The sequence below is a fragment of the Sus scrofa genome, chromosome 14, assembly GCF_054392235.1.
Source record: "Sus scrofa isolate SSC_HxYL_T2T_F1_AM1 chromosome 14, Sscrofa_HxYL_maternal_Yorkshire_Landrace_v2.0, whole genome shotgun sequence".
NCBI classification, from domain to species: domain Eukaryota; kingdom Metazoa; phylum Chordata; class Mammalia; order Artiodactyla; family Suidae; genus Sus; species Sus scrofa.
In genome coordinates, this window is record NC_139396.1 from 98,662,258 (window position 1) to 98,686,871 (window position 24,614).

A 24,614-nucleotide genomic window follows, 5' to 3' on the forward strand; every position below is an offset into this window, starting at 1 on the left:
CAGTGGGTTAACGATCCGGCGTTGCCCTGAGCTGTGGTGTAGGTTGCAGACGCGGCTCGGATCCCGCGTTGCTGTGGCTCTGGCATAGGCCGGTGGCTACAGCTCCAATTCAACCCCTAGCCTGGGAACCTCCATATGCCGCGGGAGCGGCCCAAGAAATAGCAACAACAATAACAAAAAAAAGACAAAAGACAGAAAAATGCATATAGAAATAGAGTTCTGTGTACAAGTTTAGAGGAAGTGTGAACCCCCTGAAGTTTATTTAGGTCGTAAATGAAAGGAACCAAGGTAAATGTCATGTGACCCAAAGTCCATGAAAATTGAATCAGTCTATGCAGAATCTAGGAATTTAACATTATCATTAACAGCTCATAGAGCTAGCTGAATTCAGCCAGCTTTCCTCAGAATTTATTTTCCCAGCTGTGGTTGTGGCATAGGCCAGTGGCTACAGCTCCGATTGGACCCCTAGTCTGGGAAACTCCATGTGCCATGGGTGTGACCCTAAGACCAAAAAAAAAAAGTTATTTTCCCAGAGCCTATTAAGTCATCTCTTTATTTTTCCTGGCCTGCACTAAACTCTTTTTTTTTTTTTTTTAGGACTGCACTTGTGGCATATGGAGGTTCTCAGGCTAGGGGTTGAATCAGATCTATACCTCCTGGCCTATACCACAACCCCAGCAACACAGGATCCAAGCCGTGTCTGTGACCTACACCACAGCTCATGGCAACGCCGGAGCCTTAACCCACTGACCAAGACCAGGGGTTGAACCTGCATCCTCATAGATGCTAGTCAGATTCATTGACTGCTGAGCCACAACAGGAACTCCCTATCAAACTCTTACTTTGTGGAACATGATAAGTCTGGGACTGCAAAGAAACCCCATGCTTGAAGAGTATTGTGGAGTTCCCTGGTCACTCAGCAGTTTAAGGATCTGGCATTGTCACTGCTGTGGCTCAGGTTTGATCCCTGACCACTAGAACTTCCACATGCCATAGGTGCAGGCCAAAAAAAGTATTGTTACTCATTCTTATTGGCCTCATGGTTTCTTCCCAGTCATAGTGCTTTCTGGACACAACTGCAGTGCCCCTGTAGCCCTCATATCTTTTCTTGCTGTGTTCACATAGCCAGGTAAAGGGTAACTGCAGCTGGTTTCTCCCACTTTCTTCTGGATTTCCAACATGGATTCCTATTTCTATTTCATCCTTTTGGAAAGCTGTAACCTTTGATACACATTTTCCTAGATGCACTCTGGTGTCATTGGGAAACTTAATGGCATACTGTCATTCTATGATAATTGGATAATCCTAGTTTCAAATCAGCTACATAAAGAAAGCTAACACCAGGATCAACGACACCTATTTCCTTTTTTTATTTTTATTTATTTATTTATTTTGCTTTTTAGGGCCACACCTGCAGTATATGCACCTTCCCAGGATAGGGAGTCCATTCAGAGCTACAGCAGCTGGCCTACACCACAGCCACAGCAACATCACAATCAAGCCAAGTCTGCGACCTACACCACAGCTCACGGCAACGCCAGATCCTTAACCCACTGAGCAAGGCCAGGGATCAAACACACAACCTCATGGTTCCTAGTTGGATTCATTCCACTGTGCCACAACAGGAACTCCAACACCTGTTTCCTAAACATAGCACACAATAGCTTCTTAATTTGCCCACATATGGGCCAGCACATATGTTTGTATGTGATTATTTGTCTTATGTACTATTGAATAAGTATGTCTTTTTACACAACTATGAATGTGGTTTGGTGGGTGTGGATGTGGGTGTGGGTGTGGGTATGGAAGTAATCAGAGCTCAGGTCTAGTCATGTAGTCTGTATAATGGATGTATGGTATTTGACTTTAATTAGTCTCTGTGCATTGTTAGCCCCAGTTTTCGTCTGCCCTCAGATATCACAGAAAGAATGAGTCATTTCCTTGAAATTTATTAGCTGTTACCGGTGGCAGAGCAAATTCATAAAAGAGCAGTTTCCATACAGAGCAAGTGAAGGGAAGCTCTGAGCTGGTGAGAAAGGATGCTTGGAGTGGGGACTTGGAGTGAAGGATGAAAAGGCAGATCTCTCCCTCCTTTTCCCCTCCATTCCCACAAGGATACTGGATTTTCAGTGGGGATATCCTACTCAGCATTCCCTCTCCAAATTGGAACCAGAGAGGGGAAACATGATGCAAAGGAGAGGTGGAAACACCTCACAGCTCCTCTGTTTCTCCATCCAAGGGGATGCCAATATCCACGTTGTAGTCTACAGGCTCCCCGGAGCTCAGCCAGGGAATAGGGGTTCGATTGAAAGAAGGCCTGTTGGAGAGGTTCTGGTTGTAGAGGACCAGGGGTTCACTCAGCAAGGGGCCCAGGTCAAACTTGGGCATCTGGAAGGTCATGCGTTTAGAGGCTTTCTCATATCCACCATAAGGCATTGCTGTCCTGAAAAGGGGACACATTATTTCATTTAAAAACTGGACCAAAAGAAACAAAGCTTTGTCAGTGAGATGTTACCCTATTCTGAGGGTGGGGAAGTCTGTGACTTCTACTTCAAGATTGCTTCTGCACTCCTTATTCTTCTTCTCCCTTAGTACTCCATTCCCCCTCCTGGTTTGCTTGTTTTCCCAAAGCTAATAATGAGAAAAGCAATCTAGTGGGTAGTACATAGAGGGTCTCATGGATAGTTGTGACCTGAGCCAGTTGCATTTCAGAGAAACTGACCCCAAATACTATAGACCCAAGGGTCTGAGACCACCTTAAATTATAATGTAGAGGAGATCTCATGTGGCTCCATGGGTTAAGGATTCAGCATTGTCACTTCTGTGGCTTGGGTCACTGCTGTGGTGCAGGTTCAGTCCCTGGCCAGGAACTTCCATGTGCTATGGGTATGGCCAAAAAGAATATATGATATAGAGACCACCCTCAAAACCCCTACCCACCTCCAGTGGATAGTGCATGCCCTACATGAGAGGAATTAACATTTCCTGGAGGAGTTCCCATCGTGGCTCAGTGGTTAACGAATCCGGCTAGGAACCATGAGGTTGCGGGTTTGATCCCTGGCTTTGCTCAGTGGGTTAAGGATCCAGCATTGCTATGAGTTGTGGTGTAGGTCACAGATGTGGCTCAGATCCCGTGGTGCTGTGGCTGTGGCGTAGGTCGGCGGCTACAGCTCCGATTGGACCCCTAGCCTGGGGACCTCCATATACCGCGGGTGTGGCCCTAGAAAAGGCAAAAAGACAAAAAAACAAAAACAAAAAAAAAAAAAACAAATGCATTTCCTGGAAAACCCAGGCTCCTTAGGACCAAATGTAAAAGCACTTCTCTAGTAATTCCCTGTCCTGTTTTCAAACAATCTAGAGAAGACTAGTTCCGAAAGGATAGAGACTTAAGCTTTACTAGAGTATAAAGAAATAGAATCTTCAAAAATATTATAATTACTTGATGTGGTACATAATCTATGAAAATATTGACTCACTATGTTGTACACCTGAAACTAATATGATGTAAGTCAACTGTACTTCAATTTAAAAAAGAAAAGAAAAATAGAATTTTTTCTATAAGGATAGTAATGGAACCATAAGAGGTCTTTAAGTGTGTAATATATTATTTCCATTTTACAGTCAAGGCAACCAAGGCTCAGAAGCAGGGTTACTTTCCCACACAGCTAACTGTGAACCAAAATTCAGATCCTGTCTCCGAGCAAATTTTTCCTTCATTATGCCATGCTGTTTCTCTGAGCTAGAGTGAAAAGAGAAAAATGCTTCACTTAGCGCCCCTATATTCTTCCCATGGCTCCTCGGCCTCCTTCTGAAACATTTGAACCAAAGTCTCCATTCCAACTAAGGACAAACTGCCATACATGCATCTGCTGCCTTCCCCATCCCCCTTACCTGTTGAAGGACTTATACTGAGGGAGTTCAGCTTTGGCCCCATAGGCCAGCAGATCAATGCCAAGCTCCACTTTTTGGTGGGGGTCAACCCCCATGGCTTTCTCCCATGGGGAAATATAGGTCTTAAACACAGTGATATGTTTTCCTTCTCCACCTGCTTGATCTCCTGGCAGCCATGGGACAGAAATAATAGTAAGTCAAAAGTAGCAGTTAGTAGCCAATGGAAATTCATCTCACAGCCCTATGCTAGGGAAGTTGCTAGGTCCAGGGACCAAAGGAAACACATCCTGGTAACCATTTAAGGTCTGTGAAATAATGACAGCCTGGAGTCAGATTTGTGCTAGAAAATGAAAAGCCAGAAAGGTGACTGAGAAACAAGGCTTCTGACATGTCTCTGTATCCTCCAAGACCCAGAAAGTCCATCAGAATCTCTCAACAGACCTCTGTTCCCTACATCCAGGCCTCATTCCCGAGGACAGCTCTGCTCTAAGGACCAGGCATATTACTCTTGAGTGAGGACACTTACCTGTTCCTGTCTCACCAACCCCTGTTGTGCCAGCATCTCCTCCTCTGCCAGTCTGGCTCCCAGGACCACCTGCACCCCCAGATCCAGACCCAGACCCCTGATGATGATGCTGCTGGCCAGATCCATACTGTCCGGCAGAGCTGCTTCCCCCTGCCTGGCCTCCACTGCTGCCCTTGCTGTAGGAGAATCCCTGACCAGCTGTACCCAGCTGTCCCCCCACTGTGGGAAGGAACTTCTGGAAGTGATCCTGAAAAGAAAGAACAAAGTGAGGGGAAGGTAGCAATGGGTATGAGGAGTATGTAAAGATACAGGTGTGCATAGCAAGTATGAGACAATGGCAGAGACAATGGCCAGCAAGAAGACACTGAATCCTCCAAGACTCCCCGCTTCTAATAGAAGGTTGGCAGATAGCCTTAGAGGAATTAAACTCTTCTTAAGGGGTACAACTCCTTTGGCTCAGTTCCTCCAGTTTCATCTAGGATTGGGGTGACGCATTCTCTGCACTCCCCTTTCCTGTGCAGGGGATCAGGACCGCTGTTCAACTAAAATTTGAGAGATTGGGGTTGACATGAAGAACCCAGCCTAAATTTGAAGAACCAGAGACATCTCTGCCCCTACCCTTCTTTGTCTTGTCTAATAGATTAAAAACAGTCTTTTCTCTCTTTTCTTCCTCTGCCTTTCTCCTCTTGGTGCCTATTGGACCAGTACTTTCTGACGGTGAAACTGCAGCAGGTAGGGGGAAGGGTGCCTCAAAGGGCAACACTGGATTCATCCCCAAAGCCTAAAAATAACCCTGCCAACTTCTTCAGGAGGCTCTCGTGGCCACCCCACCATACACACCCCCATGCTCCACCCAGTGTAATCAGACACAAGCAGGAGGAGGGCTTTTGGCCTCCTAAACTTAGATATCACCGGCTCAGCATTTTTATTCGGCTCCTACATTTGAGCCAATGACAGATACTCCAACCCCAGGCCCAACTAGGCATCTATTTCCACTCTCCCCTGGCTGCCCAGGAAAGGTGGAGGGGGAAGAAAGGAAATGGAGATGATCCGCTCTTTCTCAGCTGTAACATCTTGTGCCTGGCCCCTCTCCAATCCCTACTTCGCTTTGGAGAATGATCCTGGCTAGGGGACATGGGACCTTAAAGGATGGTTTCAGTCTCCACATCTGTGGTCCTTAGACTGACCTTTGATAAAAGAATGGCTCAAGGAGACGGCTATAAAAATTCACTTACCTCTTTCTAGGGTTGCCAGGTTTTCCAAATAAAATCATAGGACACCAATATAAATATGCCCACGTATTGCATGGGACATATTTATATATGAGAGTATTTGTCATATATCTGAAATTCAAATTTAACTGAGTGTCCTGTATTTTTTAATTTAGTTTTTATGTCTCAAATATTTCTTTGTTTCTTTGGCTGTAGCATGTAGCAGCATGATGTGGGATCTCAGTTCCCAGACTAGGGATTGAATCCAAACTGCAGTGGTGAAAGTGCCAAGTCCTGACCCCTAGATCACCAGGGAACTCCCTGTCCCAAATATTTCATGGATATACTTATACTAAAAAATTGTTGTGTATCTGAAATTCAAATTTAACTGTCCTCAATTTTTAAAAAATTATGTTCCAAATATTTCATGGAACATGCTTTACTAAGAAATTATTTGTGTGTATATCAACTTTATTTTTTAAAATTGAAGTATAGTTGGTTTACAATATTATATTACTTTCAGATGTACAATATTCAATATTTTTACAGCTCATATTCCATTTAGTTATTATGAATATTGGCTTTATTTCCTGTACTGTACAATATATCCTTATCGCTTATTTATTTTATGTGAATCTCAACTTTAAAATATAAGACTATACTGTATAGCACAGGGAATTACAGTCAATATTTGATAATAAGCTATAAAGGAAAAGAATCTGAAAAAGAATCTGTATATATGTCTCTCTATATATAGACATATATATGCATAACTGAGTCGCTATGCTGTACACCTAAAAACAAGACATTATAAATCAACTATACTTCAATTTAAAAAAAAGGAAAAGAGGAGTTCCCCTCATGGTGCAGCAGAAAAGTATCCAAATAGGAACCATGAGGTTGTGGGTTCACTCTTTGGCCTTGCTTGGTGGGTTAAGGATCCAGCGTTGCCATGAGCTGTGTTGTAGGTCATAGACGAGGCTCAGATCTGGTGTTGCTGTGGCTCTGGCGAAGGCCAGCCGTTACAGCTCCAATTAGACCCCTAGCCTGGGAAACTCCATATGCCACAGGTGCAGCCCTAAAAAGACAAAAAAAAAAAAAAAAGAAAGGAAATAAAATAAAATATAGGACTGGGTGTTCTGTGTTTTATCTGGCAATCCTATCTTTGATGCTTAACTATACTGGGAGGGAATTTTCTCCCTGAAGGTATGATACTCCCCACCCTGCTTCACTAGCTCTAAGCTACAGTTTTAGTTTCAGAGGTGGGCTGTAACTCATCCTGGAGATATTGGGGGCTTTATGTATCTGGAGGGTTAATGAGCTTCTAAGTTTGCAGGGAGGGGAAGTTGGTAATATTTTGGGCTACCAAGAAGCTGTCAGAAGAGGCACTGGCTTTGAGAGTAGTAACACTCCAAACTCACCATTGAGCTGTCAGAGAAGACATCAGGGTGATTTTCATAGATAAACTTCTCCACCCTCATTTGCCGTAGTTTGAACATCTTAGAGCCCCGGTTAGTGAGCAGCGACAACTCCTCCAACATCACATCCCTTGGGACACTGATCTTCTTGCCCAGGTTCAGGCCTGAGCTCTCCTGTCCACCTTTCAGGGAAGTGGGGATGCAGAAGCAAGGAAAAGAGGAAAGCAGGGTTTTTCTAGGCTCCAAATGCATCCGCCATCCACAGCAAAGTATGTGTTTCCCAGCAGACATCGCTGAGGGAAGCAGACCTTGTCTGTGATGTCTGATCAAATGCTATCTAGTTTAACAGGGCTTTTGATTTCCTGGATTTGGAGCTGGAGAGAATGCATGGGAACTGGGGTGCAGAGTGGAGACAGTGGGGATACTAGAGTGTAGTGACGAGGGTGAATGGGGTGAAAGGGTATGGGGTACAGGGCAAAAGAGTCAAGAAACACCACAGATGGAGGTCACTGGGGAAACTATAGCATGGGGGAAAGCCCAAAGGCCACCTCTAAATATAGCCTGCTGTCTTAACCCCTTTCCCTTTTCTTCCCCTCAGTGAACTCTGGCTGCAAACAGCCTCTAGGTATTGGGAGAGCTCTTCATACGCACGTACTCCTACCACCCTCAGGAAAAATGCTTGAGCAATTTTCCATTTTAAGTGCTTGTACAAGGCTCCTAAGCTCTGGGGAAAGATGTAAGGAAATTAACCACTTATTGAGACCTTATTCCATGCCAGTCTCCGTGTATATTTTTTCTCCTCAAACATACCTCACTGACCTGTGGGTCCTGTTGTCCTGGACCTGTGCTGGGTAACATGGCATGGGTGTTATTGTCTCAGATTACAAGGTGAAAAGGGTGGAAGGGTGAGTAGTCAGAGTTGAATTCTTTCTCCCTCTTTCTCCCTCCCCCCACCTTCCCTCCTCAGTTCCTCTTGTCTCTTCATATCTTTTCACCCTAATACATGTATAAATGTATAATATTTCTGGAACTCTTGGGGCAGAGATACTCTTTTTTTTCCTTTTTTGTTTTGGCCCATGTGCAGTGGCTTGAAGTGGGATCTCATTTCCCCAACCAAGGACTACACTCAGGCCACAGTGATGAAAGCACCAAATCCTAACCACTAGACCACCAGGGAACTCCCCCGAGATCCTCTTAATAAATCCCACACCAGTCAGGTACAAACATGCCATACCTCCAGTGAGTTCCATGATCAGCTTGCTGGATTTCCTCTTCTTGTTTGGGGCTGGGGTCCCTGAGAGCGGCATTGTGGAGGTGGGTGGAGCCTGGATAGGGTGAGAAGGGGGAGCTAAAGGATGGACAAGGAATGTAGGGGGAGGTGGCAGTGTCTACAGTAAGGCAGTGCTTAAGGACTTCAGGGAGCAAAATTTCATTAGATTTTCAAGGAAACATATATTCCCCTAAAAGGTGAAAACTCGTTGCTTTAGGGCTTCTCTTCTTGGGAAGCAGGGCAGAAAGCATAGATGCACCCCCTCCCCCTACCTTCTACCAACCTTTTTTCAGCCCTTTTACAAAGAGTTGGTGCAAGGCTTAGGAACAACAATGTGTATTGGGAGGCTGGGGGTAAAACAAACAAATTAATACAGGCAGGGCGATGCGACCAGGTTTCACAGGTTTGGCATGATTTGAAGTTTTTATTTGCAGGGGGCTCTCAGATTGGGAATGTCATTCCAAACTCTGGTCTCTCACTCTTCACCAAGTCCGGGGGGGGGGGGGGAGTGGAGCAGAAAAAAATGTCCTGCCAGTGTTGACATGATCCAGCCAAAAACATTCTCCATAGGAAGGAGAGGTTATTGTCCCTCCATTCGGCCAGCTGGATCATGGCCTGGGAGGTCACAGCAATGTTCCTGCTCCCTTTCAGTCACTCCCCGCCCCCCAGACCCCAGAACTGGAGTGGAGAGGGAGGTCAGGGAACATGTGAACTCTGCTGCATGTCAATTCAGCAATACCATAGCAGTGGGAAATTCAAGGAGGACAGGCCATAATAATAGGATCTGGCCGTGGAGGGGGACAAGCTGGGGAAAAATACAGATTCCAGCCCCTCCTTCACAGAAGTTGGCACTCAGCAAAATGCTGTTTTCTGCTGAGTCCTGTCTCAAAACTCATATGCAATTCTACTAGCGTAGTGGGGTCTGGTGAGGCCAGAATCCAGGAATTGCTAAATGGACTCTCCCTGTACCTCTCTCAGCAGCAACCAGGTTCTTATTTCCCATCCAGTATCCCAGACCCCTTTCTTATTCCTCCAGGGCCTCCCCCATCATCTCCATTCCCCCCACCCTCTTGGGCTCTTCTCCTTCCAACTCTCGTGGCTCCCCTGAGCTGGACAACTGAGAGCTGAGTATAGATGGGGGAGGAGGGCAACTGCCCCAGGACCAAGGGTCACTGTTATAGACACAGACACAGCAGTTCATGGAGTGGGCTCCGACCCCTCTGGTCATAAAGCTGGAGACTTACCGGCTGCTCAGGCGGTGGTCAGCTCTCCCTGGGGTCCAGCAGCTTTGGAGGACTGAGCTGCTGTGACGGGAGAACCCGAGCTGGGCAGGCGTGGGGGCAGCACTGGCAGTGGGGGAGGGAGGGTGGTTATTAATAGAGATGATGAACGCAAGCAGCTCAAATGGCACAGGGGGTACCAAGACCCTGGAACCACGATCCCTCCCTCCTTGCCCAGAGGCTCAGGAAGGGGAGGCAAAGGTCTTTGGGATTCTCCCAGGAAGCTGTCTGGGTCAGGGATTAGTCTGCCCAGGGACTCCCCTTCCTTGGCACCTAGAGGCTGAGATTCAAAGAAGCATTCAGGGAGAAACTGAAAACTGAGAGGGAGAAAGGAAGCAGGCAGCAAGTGGTGGACAGGAATTTGGAGTGGGAGAGTAAGAACCCAGAGAACATGTCCAGAGAGCCATTCAGAGCCAATCCAGGCTGGAGCTGGAGGGACAAATGGGTGCACTTTGGGGGTGGGAGGGCTTAAGGTGCTATGGTTTTTTTTGTTTTTTCCTTCTTTTTATGGCCACACCTGCAGCATATAGAAGTTCCTGGGCTAGGGGTCGAAGTGGAGCTGCATCTGCCAGCCTATACCACAGCCATAGTAACTCGGGGTCCAAGCCACATCTTTGACCTACACCACAACTCGAGGCAATGCCAAATCCTTAACCCACTGAGTGAGGCCAGGAGTCAAACCTGCATCCTCATGGTTACTAGCCAAATTCTTAGCTCGCTGAGCCACAATGGGAACTCCGAGGTGCTATGATAAAGGAAGGGAAATCTGTTCACAATGGAACTGCCCTTTGAGAGTTCCTTTTTTTTTTTTTTTGTCTTTTTTTTTTTTTTTTTTTTTTGCTATTTCTTTGGGTGGCTTCTGTGGCATATGGAGGTTCCCAGGCTAGGGGTCTAATCAGAGCTGTAGTCGCCGGCCTACCCCAGAGCCACAGCAATGCGGGATCCAAGCCGCGTCTGCAACCTACACCACAGCTCACGGCAACACGGAACGCCGGATCGTTAACCCACTGAGCAGGGGCAGGGACCGAACCCGCAACCTCATGGTTCCTAGTCGGATTGGTTAACCACTGCACCATGACGGGAACTCCGAGAGTTCCTGAACAGGATGGTCTTCCTCTGGAAGGGCCAGATCTTGGCAGGACAAGGGACCATATTAACCAAAGCCAGTACTTAGGCAGTCAGGGATAATGTGGGTGAAGATTTGACCAATTTCTGCCTTTCCACTCCCATTTGCCATTGGAGTGTTCAGTTCAGCCTGCTCTGCTGGATAGATGTCACTCTCTCTCCCTGGAAGTACATGTAGGCTCTGAACTGCCAGGACTTTACTCTCTGAGGTTCCTACTTAGCATTTTCCCCTAAGGGAGCACATACCTCATGGGATCTGGACTGTCCCATTCACAAGGGTCTAGAGACACCTCTGGACAGGGGAACAAGTTTGAGAAGGCCCTGGAGGGAAATGGTCATTTTTCTTTCCTTCTTTTTTTTTTTTGGCTTTTTGGGGCTGCACCCTCAGCATATGGAAGTTCCCAGACTAGGGGTCAAATCGGAGCTACAGCTGTTGACCTACACCGTAGCCATAGCAACACAGAATCCGAGCCTCATTTGTGACCTACAGCACAGTTCATGGCAACACTGGGTCCTTGACCCACTGAGTGAGCGAGGCCTGGGATTGAAACCACATCTTCACAGATACTAGTCAGATTCGTTTCCACTGCACCACAACGGGAACTCTGGGAAACCTGTCATTTGCCCAGCCCCTTCCTCAGTAGCTGCATGAACATCCTGGATACTCCTCTATGTACTGATCAGGTTTTGGAACCAGCTGCTGCACCTCTGCTGTACCCATCACCACCCTGTTGTGGCTACCTTAGGACATGGCTTTTGTAACTCCCAGAATACCTTTCTATCCCTCTGTGAGCGATCCACTCTTCCTGACCATGCCCTTTGCCCATCCTCAGCTTTACAGGTTCAGGTTAGGGGCTGAAATGTTACGCTTGTCCTCTCTACTTGGCCTCTGCCCTGACCACTTTAGCCTCCAGATCCCTCATCTTCCTTCTCCACTTCCTCCTAACACAAAGAAGCAATGAGATGGAAACAAAGCAAAACAAAAAAACAAAACATAAATAGCAAAAGGTGATTTCATTGGAGTTCCTCTTGTGGCTCAGTGGTTAATGAAGCTGACTAGCATCCATGAGGATACAGGTTTGATCCCTGGCCTCGCTCAGTGGGTTAAGGAACTGGCATTGCCAAGAGGGGTGGTGTAGATCACAGGCGCAGCTCGGATCCTGAGTTGATGTGGCTGTGGCTGTGGCTGGCGTCTACAGCTCCTATTTGACCCCTACCTGGGAACCTCCATATGCAGCTAGTGTGGCCCTAAAAGACAAAAAAACAAAAACAAAAACAAAAACAGGAGTTCCTGTCGTGGCTCAGTGGTTAAAGAATACGAGACTAGGAACCATGAGGTTGCGGATATGATCCCTGGCCTTGCTCAGTGGGTTAAGGATCCGGCACTGTGTGAGCTGTGGTGTAGGTTGCAGACGCAGCTCGGATTCCGCATTGCTGTGGCTGTGGTGTAGGCCGGTGGCTACAGCTCCGATTTGACCCCTAGCCTGGGAACCTCCATATGCCACGGGAGCAGCCCTAGAAAAGGCAAAAAGGCAAAACAAAACAAAACAAAAAAACAAAAAAAGAAAAACCCAACAACAAAAAAACCCAAAAAATGATTTTGTCATACTACCATCCTCCCCTCAAAAACCACAAAAAGAAATTGAAATTTTGGTCTCATATGATTATCTAAAACTACCGAGTGCATAAAGACGGAATACTCTCTGGGCCCTTCCTTTGGAATTCTGAGAGGCTGTGTATTTGGGGGAATAAGGGTCATAGGCCTGATTATTGGCACAAATCTGCCCCCTGCTGGTAAAACTGGGGCAGAAGCACTTCCCTTCTCAGAAATCTAATTCTAGTTTTCTCTTTTTTAAAAATTCTCCATCCATGCTGATCCACAGTCTCTCTCCTTTGCTCTCCCACCTCACCTTCACTTTCAGCCATTGCTTTCCCTTAATTTCTTCCAGGAAGTTAGGAAGTGTTGATAGCAAAAGGCTCCCTGAGCCTTTTCAAATCCTCTTGGTTCTGTAAGCTGAGGCCTCATCTGAGAAGTATGGAGAAGGGATGGAGAAGGGGAAAATCTAGAGAGAGAGAACCAGGGGCAGTGATGGAGGTGCCTACATTGGAGCAGAACAGAATTGGTAGAGAAGAGGAAAAAACCAGGGGTGAAGGACAAGGGGGTAAAAAATAGGGCAGGAAGGGAGAAAGATCAGGAATCAGGGTATTGAATTGGAGATGAGGAGATCAGGATTTAAGTATAAAACTAGAAGAGATGAAAACGACAGAAGATATGGGGTATAAGTTTATTCTTGTGCACAAACCAAGGTATGTGACTCACACTCAATATGCAAAGGAAATGAACAATGTCCAGATCAAGCAGCAAATGTGATGGGCGATGACAGTGGTCATGCCGAGAGGGGAGTCCATCTCCCTCTAGGATCAAAGATCAGGACCTGAAGCTGAAAAGGAACAAGAGCTAGGATTTGAGGGATGGGGAGGAACTAAAAAAGAGGTCTTGGCTCTGGGCGTTTCCTTACCCTTTCCCAGGTAGTTATGACAAACTGCAAAAGACAGAGGGACAGACTCAAAGGAAGCAGCACAGATACCACCTGTTTTTCCAACAGAGCACACACTCTCACATCCTGCCACCATCATCCCCCTTCACTCTAACATTCTTTTCCCTCAAATTTTCCCCAATACCCCTTTCTGTAGATGGTTGGTTTCTTATTACCCAATTTTACTCTCTGCCAACACTACACTCTCCCTCACCACGCTCCTCTCCGTGCTCAATCAGTTTCATTCATATCTGTTCTGCTCCTGGTTTCTAGCTCACTTTCCACATAATGGCTCTTTTCTCCTTCCTTTCTATCTTAGGTTCATGAAGCAACAAAGCCAATAATTTGTCATTCTCCAAGGACATTTTCTTTTTCTTTTCATTTCCTGGATGTTTGGTTGCTCAGCATGGGCCTCTCAAGTTACTAACTTTCTGAAATCCTGAGAAATAGAGTTCTTAGTTCTATTCCTGGTCCAGCTGGTATAACTCAACCCATATAAACTGCCCCGGCCCTTTGAGTCTCCTCATACTCTGTGAGTTTCACAAGATGCTCTACACCTGCTACAGATGATGATCTTTAGTGAGTTTCTCCTGCCAGACAATCCATGTGGGGATGGCTGACACTTCTTTCATCAGTTCAACGGTAAGACTCAGACTGGGTCTTTATCTAGAACTCTCCCCTTACTCTTGCCTCAGACAAAAGAGCACATCTGTACACACACACACACACACACACACACACACACCCCTAGGAATATGCCAGCCAAGCTTAGGAAAGAAGAGTCAGGAGCAGCAAGCATCTCAGTGCAAACAGGGGCCAGTCCAGTCCCTTTGATGCCCATCCGGTGGTGACGTCTTTGCCCAAAGTCTCAGTGATAACTTCTCTGTGTCTTTCCCACTGAATGTCGAAACAAAGCCCACAGAGAAAGCACAAATGTAGAGATATAGAGGCCAGTGGAGGAGAGTAGGTGAAGAGACCTAGAGTTAAGACAGAGATCCAGGCAAGGAACTACAGAGACAAAAAGAAGCACAGACACCAAAGCAGAGCTGGCAGGTCTGAAAGCAGCAGGAAGGTTGAAAGCCAGGAGGAAGCTAGGGCATGGGACACCTACTCCAAAACTATCACTGGCAGGAGGGAATTTAGCCTCCACATGCCTGGGGCGGGCCGAGGGGGCGGGGGTGTTAGTAAGAGAAGCAACTTTAGGAACTGGATGTTCTGCCTCCCCTTGGTCCTGGGAGCTGTGCCCTGTTCAGTGGTGGCCTGCCCCAGGCCTCCACACATGAGCCTGCAATCCCGTTCTGGTAGCTGAGAACCGGGGCCTGGCTACCTGAAAGCCACAGGAGCTGGGGGAAGTCCCAAGACCCCTGGGAGACTCTGGAGGAGGGGCTGGGCTCAGGACAGGGGCTGAGGCCAGCTCTGCCCTCCAAATGGGCTCATCCAATGTAGTGGCTGCTCGGGGGGCAAGCACAGTGGGGGCCAGTGGCTCTGCAGTGGGCTGGGGCGCTGGAGTGGAAAATCGGCGGATCTCCTGGACTCGGGCAGTTTTGGGAGGCCCTAAGGCGGTGGGTCCAGGAGTGGGAGGAACCTCATCAAAACAGAACATGGCAGTTTTAAGTTGGTAGGGCTGGTGCCGCATGAAATCCAGTGCCTTGATGCCTTGCTTGGGGGCTGCCCGAGGCCCTTGGCTTTGGGCCTTAGGGAGAGTTCGGGCAGCTTGGGGGAAAAAGGGTGAGAGCAGTGGGTTGTAAGCAATAGGAGGTGGGGCACGGATATTGGGTGAATACTTCCAGGAAGAGGGCAGTGAGGGGGTAGGAGAAGGGCTTCTGGGCCGAGGGCCAAGACCAGGACCAGGTGTAGCTTCCACCACATACCTGTCTGCTCGGCTCTGACGCTTGGCAAACAGCTCCCCACCCCTACCCTGAAGCCTTGGTGGTTCAGGGACCCCAGCCGAAGGGGACGCCCCATTCACCAGCCCGTCAAGCAACCCTCGAGTTGGGGGCTTAGGAGCCACTGGGGGTGGAGTCTTAGGAGTCATAGGGGGTGGGGTCTTGGGGGCCATAGGAGGCGGGGTTTTAGGTGTCACGTGAGGCAACGTCTTATAACTCCTGCCCCCTGGTGGCTGCATGAAATTGCAGGCTTCAGCCCCTAGGCTCAGAGCATCCTCCTCTGGACCAGATTCGCCACCCCCAGGCCGGGGTTTTTCATCCAGGTTCTGCACCAACGATAGCAGCTCAGGGTTGGGCGAATTCTTCGTCTCCTCATTTCCCGGCCGGAACATCTGCTTCCGGGTCCCCCGACGCCGGGCTTCTTGAAGGATGCCGGTGCGAGCAGCTGGCACAGAGATGCGCTGCTCCCGAGCGCTGGGGGGTTCAGGGGCCGCGGGCCCAGGGGCGGGCGCCTCGGGGCGCGGAGCGGATCGCGGAGGCGCGGATAGGAAGATAGACGCGGTGGAGGTCATGGCAGCCCCGCTAGAGGGAGCGGGGGGCTCTGGGGCTCCACCAGGCGTAACAGGACGGCTGGGGGCTGGGATGTACAGAGAGCTGGTGGCCGTCAGGGGCCCCGAGGAGCGTGGGGTGCCGGGGGAACCGGGGGCTGACACGTGGCTGGGAACCCCTGAAGTGAAGCTAGGTAGAGGAGTGGTCCCCTGCGGAGAGGACAAGAAAGGCGGCGGGGCGGGGCTCAGTCCTCCCAGGCTCTCATTTGCTCTTTTGGGAGCTAGGGGCCGGAAAATAACGGAGGTGGTACCTGGCCGATGCCCTTGTAAGCCCGGGGTAAAGGGCCTGGCTGACCGGTTAAAGATGCTTGGAGCTGGGGTAGAGACTCCACCGCCGGGGAGGAAAGGTCTGGGGATGGCTTCAGGGGCTGGCGAAGGGCTGGATGCGGGCACAGCCGCCTCTGGCGGTGCACTTTGTGCCCGAGGTGGTGTCTGCAGGCCTTGCCCGTTGAGCATGGTTGCTGGACCCTCTGGGGCCAGCTCCTGGGTGCTGGAGGCTGCGCGCTGGCGCTGCTGTTCAAAGAGTTGGGCCCCTCTCCCGGAGGCCTCAATCAGCTGCCCTCCCTGCCCCGGGCCCTGGCCCTCTGCTGCACCTGAACCCGGCCTGGCTAGCTCCATGTCCAGGTAGGGGCTGTCCCAGTCGGACTGGTTGGTGAGGCTGCGGGCGTCGGAGAAGGCCTCCTCGTCCAGCTCGGACTCACTAGTCGGAGGGACGCCGTCCTCCTCCTCAGCGCCTGTCCCAGCCGCAGCCCCGAAGCTCACTAGGGTGTACTTCTTGGCTCTCTGTCGACGTTTCTTAAACATTAGCACCCCCTTGGAGTGGGGGTTGGGGGCTGCGGTTAGCAGGGACGCAATCGTCCGACATTTGGTCTTGGCCTCCTTCACACTCCTCTCTTGAAGGCTCTCTGCCCTTTGCAGTTCTGGGGAGAAGAGAAAGGAGAATGGTCATCTTTTCCCCAAGGCTCTCACCGCCCTCTCCCTCTGCCCCAGCCAGCTCCCTCAGGCCTCCCACTTCTTATCTTGTTTCTTTTTTCCTTTCTTTTCTTCTTTTTTTTTTTTTTTTTTTTTTTTTTTGCTTTTCAGGGCCGCACCCGCAGCAAATGGAGTTCCCAGGCTAGGGGTTGAATCGGAGCTGTAGCCATCTGCCTATACCACGGTCACAGCAACGCGGGATCTGAGCCAAGTCTGTGACCTACCCCACAGCTCACGGCAATGCCGGATTCTTGACCCACTAAGTGATCGAACCTGCATCCTCATGAATATTAGTCGTATTCATTTCCTCTGAGCCACAGGGGGGACTCCCTCACCTCTTGTATTTTCACTGGCCTGACCCCCAAGGTCTCTTCCCAGTGACAAAGTCCTCTAACTTGGGGGCAGTGTGGAGGTGAAAGGTGAAGCCAAGGACAGTTGAAGGGAAGGCAGAGTCTAGTTGGCTGCCCTGACACCACTGTGACCACAGCTCTCCTCCTGTCCTCTCTTCGTTCTACTCTGTTCCTGAGTTTCTAGAGACGTGCTCTTACCCACACCACACACATGCCTCCCCTGCTTCCCTCCATTGCTGGCTGGCAGTGTGGAGGTAGGTTAGAGGAGGGTTCACTTCCCATGGCCAAGAGAGACATGAAGCAGTTTCCAGTGTAAAAAAAAAAAAAAGGGTGAGAAGGGACACTTTTCTCCCTCCACAGAGATCATGTTAGGGAGCTTCTCAGAAAGTTTGGAACTCTCACTCTCCCCTCTTCCTACCCCTTACCCTATAATAAGGACACAAAGGATCCTTAGTAATGAGAACCTTCATTCATACTTCCACTACCATCATGCAGTCCACATTGTATATATTCACAGAAATGACTCCCACCACACATCATTGCAATAAGAATATGGCTCTATTTTCTCATATGTACTTTTCTCTCATTCCCATATACTCTAGCTTATATACACCCCAGTGCACATACATGTGTGCAAATACACATGCGTCCATACAAAAACACACATGCATACTCCAGGCGGCCCTTCTTCCCAGAATTCCCTTAGCAGAAACACTGTTACTAACAGTTTGGACAAAATTTAGTGCCTTCTAACCTCTTATGTGCCTCACACCCCTGCTACTCACAGCCAGGGATGGCCTCAGATCCGAGATGCAGGAACAAAGTGCTGCTCTCCAAGGCAATCTTCCAAATCTTTAGGATAACGCAAGGTCACCAGTTTATATAGTGTCCTTTCCCCCAAGCTGGGGCGGGAGTGGGATGAGCTTCTTTGAGAGTCAAGGCTGCCCCCAATTTTCCAAGCCTTCTGGGTAGAGAGCTCAGGGAGTCACTACCAGGCAGGCACGCAAGAAATGTGTGCTAACGGGAGCCAGGACAGGGCTTTTCATGCATGTGGGCCCTGGTAGGTGGGGCCAGGAAATGGGAGAGGCTGTCCTGCTGTTGGACCCTGACTTGGACACAGATAGTCTCTGATTCATGATCCCCAATTCCTCCTGAAAAATTCTTGAAATTCCATCTCTACTGTCCACTCAGGATAGCAAGCTCCTTTCTAATTAGGGCTCTCATTCTGCCCATTCCAACATTAATACCACACAATAGTACCACGGACTAGGTACTGGAGTCATAGTTCAGTTCGCATTTTGGGTTCTTGGGAGTGTTACTTCATCTCACTGAACTTCAGTTTCCTCATCTGTAAATGAGTATAACAGCTACCTCACAGGGTTGCTATGAGGATTAAGTGAAATAATGTAGGTAAATTTAGCATTTAACGGCAGCCTTAAGGCCCACGGTGAGTAATCATTACTATCAAAGCCTTCTTGACACTAACTGCACACACTTTCTTGTTCACACGTACACATACACAGACTCCTACATACATGCTTTTGTATATTCCTAGATTACTCATACTCCTCTCTCACTCACTCTCTCCAGGAATTTTCCATAGCTCCTCTCTTGTACACACACTCTCTCTCCATGAGTTTTCCAGAGCTCATGTGCCAGAATCCCCTTTGACATGTGGCCATAGCATCAGCACATTCTGAGAGAAAGGCTGTGAAACTACTGGGAAAAGAAGGAAGAGGAAGGCAAAAAGGAGGAGGGCATAAGAGAGTGAAACCTTTCCCACCGATCTCCTTTTCCTAAACTCTTGATGTTGTCCCCTCCATTCTAGATCCCAGAACTCCCTTGGCTATGGAGGGGTAGTACCTGCATAGAACGGGTCCTGAAGCTCAGAAACTGGGCTTGGGGCTTTGTCGCAGCTGGCTTGGCTGAGGGGCTCTTGGCTGATGGGCTCAAAAGTCTCCATGCCGAGAAAGGCGGTGTTGGCTGGAGCAGGACCAGCTTGAGCCACCCCCATGCCTTTTAAAGCCCCTTTGTCTGGTCCCCAGAGCTGGCAGCTGAATGAGCTCACTGTGCTATTTTTGGAGCCTGGCCCCCTCCCTTCTCTGGACTGCCCCACAAGCCCTGGTGTGATGGACATGGGCACCTGCCTGCCCTTCCCCCCACCCCACCACACTGGACAATGAGGTTTGCTTAGCTAAAAATATCCCTGAGCCACTCACTACAGTCTCACCCAGCCTGATGGGGAAGGGAGAGGGTGCTAAAATGAGAATTGGGGATAAGCATGGGATCCTGGGCATGCATCTGGAATTTCTCTGCGGGACACTGGACACTCTCAGGGATGTCGACAGTAAACGGTCACGTCCTTAGCCTCTAATCCAGACTGAGACACAAAATTCTACAGATCAGGAATCAGAACAGTGGAGAGGAGGAACGAGAGAGAAAAACTAGAAGGGTAATCCTGAGATTTCAAAGGCGACAAGAAAGGTATCTAGGAGAGTCGCACAGGAGACATAGGACAGAGAGAAAGTTCACTCTTAGACCTTGTTCTGTAGCTCACATCAAAAATAGCAAAGAGCCTGAGATAAGTGGAACTGGCTTTTTCTGCCCAGGCCTACATTCTTGCCTGAGATAAGAAGCTGAAGATCCCTCCCTCCACCACTTCCTAGGGATCTCATGACTATGCCTCCTGGTCCCCAGGAATCCCAACAAACTTACCATGTCAAAGCTGGCTCTGATGCTGTGCCTGCAGTTAACACTGAAGAGTTCTTATATTCCTGTCCTGCTTTTAGATACTCCCCTGCCCCTTGTCTGCACTCTGCCCTCACCCCATCTGACACCTAGCAAAATCATAGCAACACCAAGCAATCCCTTCGTCAATTCATGCCCCTTTCCACCTTCCCACGTTATTTGTTCCTGGGTTGGGTTGAACCACCTGTATTTTTTGTCATGCTAGTTCAAACAGCAAAAATAGTGGGGACCATGAGGATAAAATTTTCCCCTCCTATCCATTACTCTTCTCCACCTGTCGCCAAGACTATATCCAGGGGAAGCATAAGGTGGGTAGAATGTAGGCTTATGGAGTAGATTTAGGGATCAGATGAAAGGATCCTGACTAAGGAAAAGGAGTTCAGGCACTCACTGGCTTGTTTGGCCTTCTGGGTGTAGGTGGTAGTAAGATCTTCTGCCACTGGATGGGGAACAGGCCCCACCATAGGGATGAGATGAGGGCCAGGCCGGAGGGGGCCACGGGGCAGCAGCAGGGCTTCAGCTGGGGGTGGCTGAAGAGTCGAACCATCCTCCCAAGATGGGGAGCTCAGGCGGCTGTCACCCTGGCTGGGAGAGCCAAGGACAGCAGGTGCTGGCTCTGCAGGGCTGTCAGACAGGTAGATCTCATCAGGTGGGGCTCCTGGTGCGGTGGGCCTTGTGGGACCTCGGCGGCGGGGTCGGCGAGGCTTTTCCTGGGTGGCTGGGCCATCAGCATCACTGTCAGTCTCTCCATAGTAAGCTTCACTGTCAGGGGGTGAAAGGAGGCTCCCAGGCTGGAGAGGCTGGGGAACTGGAGCACCAGGGGGCTCAGGACTCAGTGGAGACAAGGGTGACAATGCCTGAAGCTCACCAGGGGATGGAGATCGCACTGGCCCCTCGTCCTCTCGCCTGGATGGGAAAGATGACAGAACTTGAGCAATGAGCTGGATGACTGGCAGCTAGAGAGATCTGGAGGGGATGGGAGATGGATACAAGGGGAAAGAGGGGACTGGCACATTTCACACTGGTGAAATGGATGGCCTGGGAAGAGTGGAGATCTGAAGACAAACTGGGAGGCAAATGGGCTTGGCAGGCTTTGAGTGGAAATGGGCTAAGAAAGACATGTGATGATAAAGCAACAGGCAATGGGTCAAAGTAAGTACACACACCCAACTACCTGCTTGACACCTCTATTCCTTAATTGCAAATATTCAAGTGCTTGGGAGGCACACACAAACATCTATACTCCAGCACAAATACTCAAGCAGAAATGAATACTTGTTAGTAGCTGTAGCCAGGTCAGTGAGACACAGAGCTGAAACAGGCAATGGAAGCCCTGGACTAGGGGGTTGGGGGTAGGCTGGGGTGGGACTGGTCCATACCGCCGCACGGTGAGGACAAGCTGATTTCCTGAGGCATCGATGAGGCTCATGGCACTGGCATGAGAGAAGCTGGTGCAGGAGACTCCATTGATGGCCAAAAGCTGGTCCCTCTCTCGGAGTCCTGCTCTGCCAGCCTGGCTCCGTCTTCGGATCTGAGAAGGTGTTGGAGGAGAGACTGTAGGTGAGGGAGGGCTCCAAGGGGGAATAGAATGAAAGGAGTTAGGACAGGAAGGAGCCATATGTAGAGGGGATTTTACTTTATAGGGTAATAAAAGGTGGGGAGAGGCAAGGGCAGTTAAAGGGGTCAGTCTAGAGGGAAGCAGGTGCAGTTGGGAGGGAATAACAGACTGGAGGGAGGTAGGGTAATCACTGAACAAAAGGGGCTTGGGGGAAACTACAAGAGGGGACGTACTGGAAATGGTGTTACATCCCCTCAAGGTTTTCCTCCAAGGTAAATATCTATACTAGCTGATAGTTCTTTTCTAGTCCTTGCAATCCTAGGCACCATTATCTACACAGTCAAGATTTTAGAAAATATTCCAGCTTGGAGGGAGTTCAGCAGATTCTGGGAGATTGTCATTGTGTGGTATGTGTGTGCCATGTGTTATATGTTAAAGTAATAACAGTAGTAGTGGCTATCATTTATTGACTGCTTACTAAATGTTAGGCACAGTGCCAAGCACTGTGTTATTGAATTTAATTCTTGGAGCCCAGGACCCATGAAGCAGCTACTATTATTATTGACTTTTTATGGTTGAGAAAAGTAAACGTGTGCTGCGAAATTAAAAGGGTAACAACTTCATCTGACAGGTCAGATCTTTCCATAACCCTCCTAGCACCTGAAAAAAGTCTTGCCTAGTGAGAGAAGGTATCTGGCATAGGGAAAGAGGAGGACTGAAAGCAGGGCAGGACTGGGCTAGGCTGGGCTGGGCTGGGCTGGGTGAGAAAGCTTCAGCTCATCACATATCAGTTTAGTTAGAGAGAAATTAGAACCTTCCCTACATTCCCAGAGTTTAGAGCAGAGGCACAGACCCAGGAGAGCAATGACTGGATGGCCAGCACTGGGCCTCTAATCCTGTGGTGCCACAGGGAACTGACGCAGTCTTTCTTTTTCTCTGCTCCCATAAACTAGGAATTCCTTCTTCTTTCTTTCTTTCTTTCTTTCTTTTTTTTTTTTTTTTTGTCTTTTTGCTATTTCTTGGGCCGCTCCCGCGGCATATGGAGGTTCCCAGGCTAGGGGTCTAATCGGAGCTGTAGCTGCGCCACGACGGGAACTCCTCCTTCTTCTTTCTTTTCTTTTTTCTTTTATTATTATTATTTTTTTAATTTTTTTTTTTTTTTTGTATTTTTGCTATTTACTGGGCCGCTCCCTCGGCATATGGAGGTTCCCAGGCTAGGGGTCGAATCGGAGCTGTAGCTGCCGGCCTACGCCAGAGCCACAGCAACACTGGATCCGAGCCGCGTCTGCAACCTACACCACAGTTCACGGCAACGCTGGATTGTTAACCCACTGAGCAAGGGCAGGGACCAAACCCGCAACCTCATGGTTCCTAGTTGGATTCGTTAACCACTGCGCCACGACGGGAACTCCTCTTTTCTTTTTTCTTTTCTTTTTTTTTTTAATCTTTTTTGGCAGCCCCACAGCATATGGAGTTCCCAGGCCAGGGATCAGATCTGAGCTGCAGTTGTGACCTATGGCCCAACTGAGGCAGCCCCAAATCCTTAACCCATTGTGCCAGGCTGGGGTTCAAACCTGCGTCCCAGTGGTCCAGAGATACCACTGATCCTGTTGTGCCACCCCCACCCCAGAAGTCTCTGCCCAAACGCTACTCCCCATATCAAACTTGAGCATGCTTCCCTGACCACCTACCCACCCCACTCCACTTCTTCACAACCTCCCACTTTTCCCATAGAGGCCACCACATGACTCTTCCCAAGTTCCCTTGGGTTCCCCTTTCCCTGAAACCTCAACATAGCCTCCCTTACCTTGGACACCTGTAAGGGTTTCCTCTGCTCGGCCCCCCCCTGAAGTCGGAAGCCCCAGGGGGCTCCCCCTGATAGTGTGACCAGCACCTCCTCCTCAGCACCCATCGCTCAGGTTGGCCTATGGCCCTCGAAGTTTGGACAGTGTCCCAAGGAGAGAAGTCGAGGCGCTGGTACCCCGTCCGGCCTGTCTGGCTGTCCTGCTTCTGCTGCCCTAGGCCTTCCCCCCCACACCACACACCACAGGCAGGCAATTTGGCCCTGGGATCAGTCTAGTCCAGCACACGTGTCCTGTCAATCGGAGCTGTGCTTAAAATAGTTACCGGCTGTACTCCCCTCCCTCTCCCAGCTGTATTACTCCTGGAGCTAATTATAGTGCAAACTTCTGCCCTCCTGCATGGACCTTTTACTCAGGACTCAGAGTACTAGCTTTGTGGGCTCTATAACTAATGTACATCCTTTGAGGGCCTGTGCCTTTCTTGATAGGATCATGGACTAATCCCAACCACTTTCCTCCAAAGCTCATTTCAAAGTGGCAGCAGCAGGGGCTTCAATTCCTGAGCAAGGAATGGTTGGGTTTGTCCCACAAGTTTGCAAGCTCTCCCAGAAAAGAGTGCCCCCTTGTTGTATGAATTAACCTATTAATCAGAATGGAGATCCATACCCCACTGCAGTCATGGGTGCAATGTAGAGGAAGGAATTCTGATCAGCCCCACTCCAGCTGAACTCTTGCATGTTCCATAAAAACTTTCCTGCCCATCTCCCAACTCCCTACCTATAGAATTTTTTTTTCTTCAGCTGACAGCAGATAATTTATTGTACACGTGTTACATTCAGCCACAACTGAGAACAGAACTGGTCTAGAATGTCACAGGTCCAGGGCAAAAAACCAAAAGGGGCTGTTTTGATATGAGCAAGGTGGGACTCAAAGTTGTTGAGGCGATCAAAATGGCGAAAAGTTGTTCTTGATCCATTGAGACAAGTTCTAGACAGAAGGCATGTTGTCCAACAAATTGTACCAGCGTCCCTGGCCTCTGGGCTTTCCTTGTTTCTGCTCCTATAGCTTCCACAGATGGACAAGTTTCCTTGGACCGCTGCCTCATCTTTCTTCTTTTGCGCTTCAGCCTGCACATTCGCTTCTTCCTCCACTTGGCTCTCACAGCGCGGAGGTTTCACAGAAGATGGCTCCAAGGCCAAGAGACCTACCTATAGAATTAATCCTCCTTTCCTCTGGGAAAAATAGGTATGTGGTTCATATTTCTATTGTTGTAGTTTCCAGCCAATATTACAGTCTTCCTCCTAGATTGTACCTGTCTCGCTCCTAGATTGTGAGAAACTTGAAGGCAAGGACTGTGTGTTACAGCAAATGAACAGGTCACAGAGCAATGACTGATGGAACAGGTGCTCAATGTTTGCTGAAATAAATTACT

The 24,614-nt window shown here is 49.0% G+C and overlaps 2 protein-coding genes across 6 annotated transcripts; both read right to left on the reverse strand.

Moving 5' to 3' along the window:
* Positions 1-1,933: 1,933 nt before the first annotated feature.
* MYOZ1 (myozenin 1) lies at positions 1,934-9,771 on the reverse strand. The gene is made up of 6 exons (NM_001025222.2): positions 9,561-9,771; positions 8,281-8,371; positions 7,050-7,228; positions 4,418-4,664; positions 3,892-4,057; positions 1,934-2,443 (listed from the first exon to the last, which is right to left on the reverse strand). The coding sequence occupies exons 2-6, from the start codon at positions 8,351-8,353 to the stop codon at positions 2,212-2,214; spliced, it is 897 nt and encodes a 298-aa protein (NP_001020393.1). The 5' UTR covers positions 8,354-8,371; positions 9,561-9,771; the 3' UTR covers positions 1,934-2,211.
* A 3,221-nt stretch (positions 9,772-12,992) lies between these two features.
* Positions 12,993-23,392, reverse strand: SYNPO2L (synaptopodin 2 like). 5 transcript variants are annotated; one of them, XM_001928583.7, is made up of 4 exons: positions 23,188-23,392; positions 21,202-21,353; positions 20,214-20,728; positions 12,993-16,672 (listed from the first exon to the last, which is right to left on the reverse strand). In XM_001928583.7, exons 1-4 carry the CDS (start codon positions 23,290-23,292, stop codon positions 14,508-14,510), a joined length of 2,937 nt encoding a protein of 978 aa, XP_001928618.4. In that variant the 5' UTR covers positions 23,293-23,392; the 3' UTR covers positions 12,993-14,507. The 5 variants fall into 5 exon arrangements, with proteins under 5 accessions (XP_001928618.4, XP_084853499.1, XP_003359286.4 ...); XM_084997373.1 differs by having other exon boundaries at positions 21,202-21,393; XM_003359238.5 differs by lacking the exons at positions 20,214-20,728; positions 21,202-21,353; positions 23,188-23,392 and adding an exon at positions 18,938-19,066.
* Between the last annotated feature and the right edge of the window lie 1,222 nt (positions 23,393-24,614).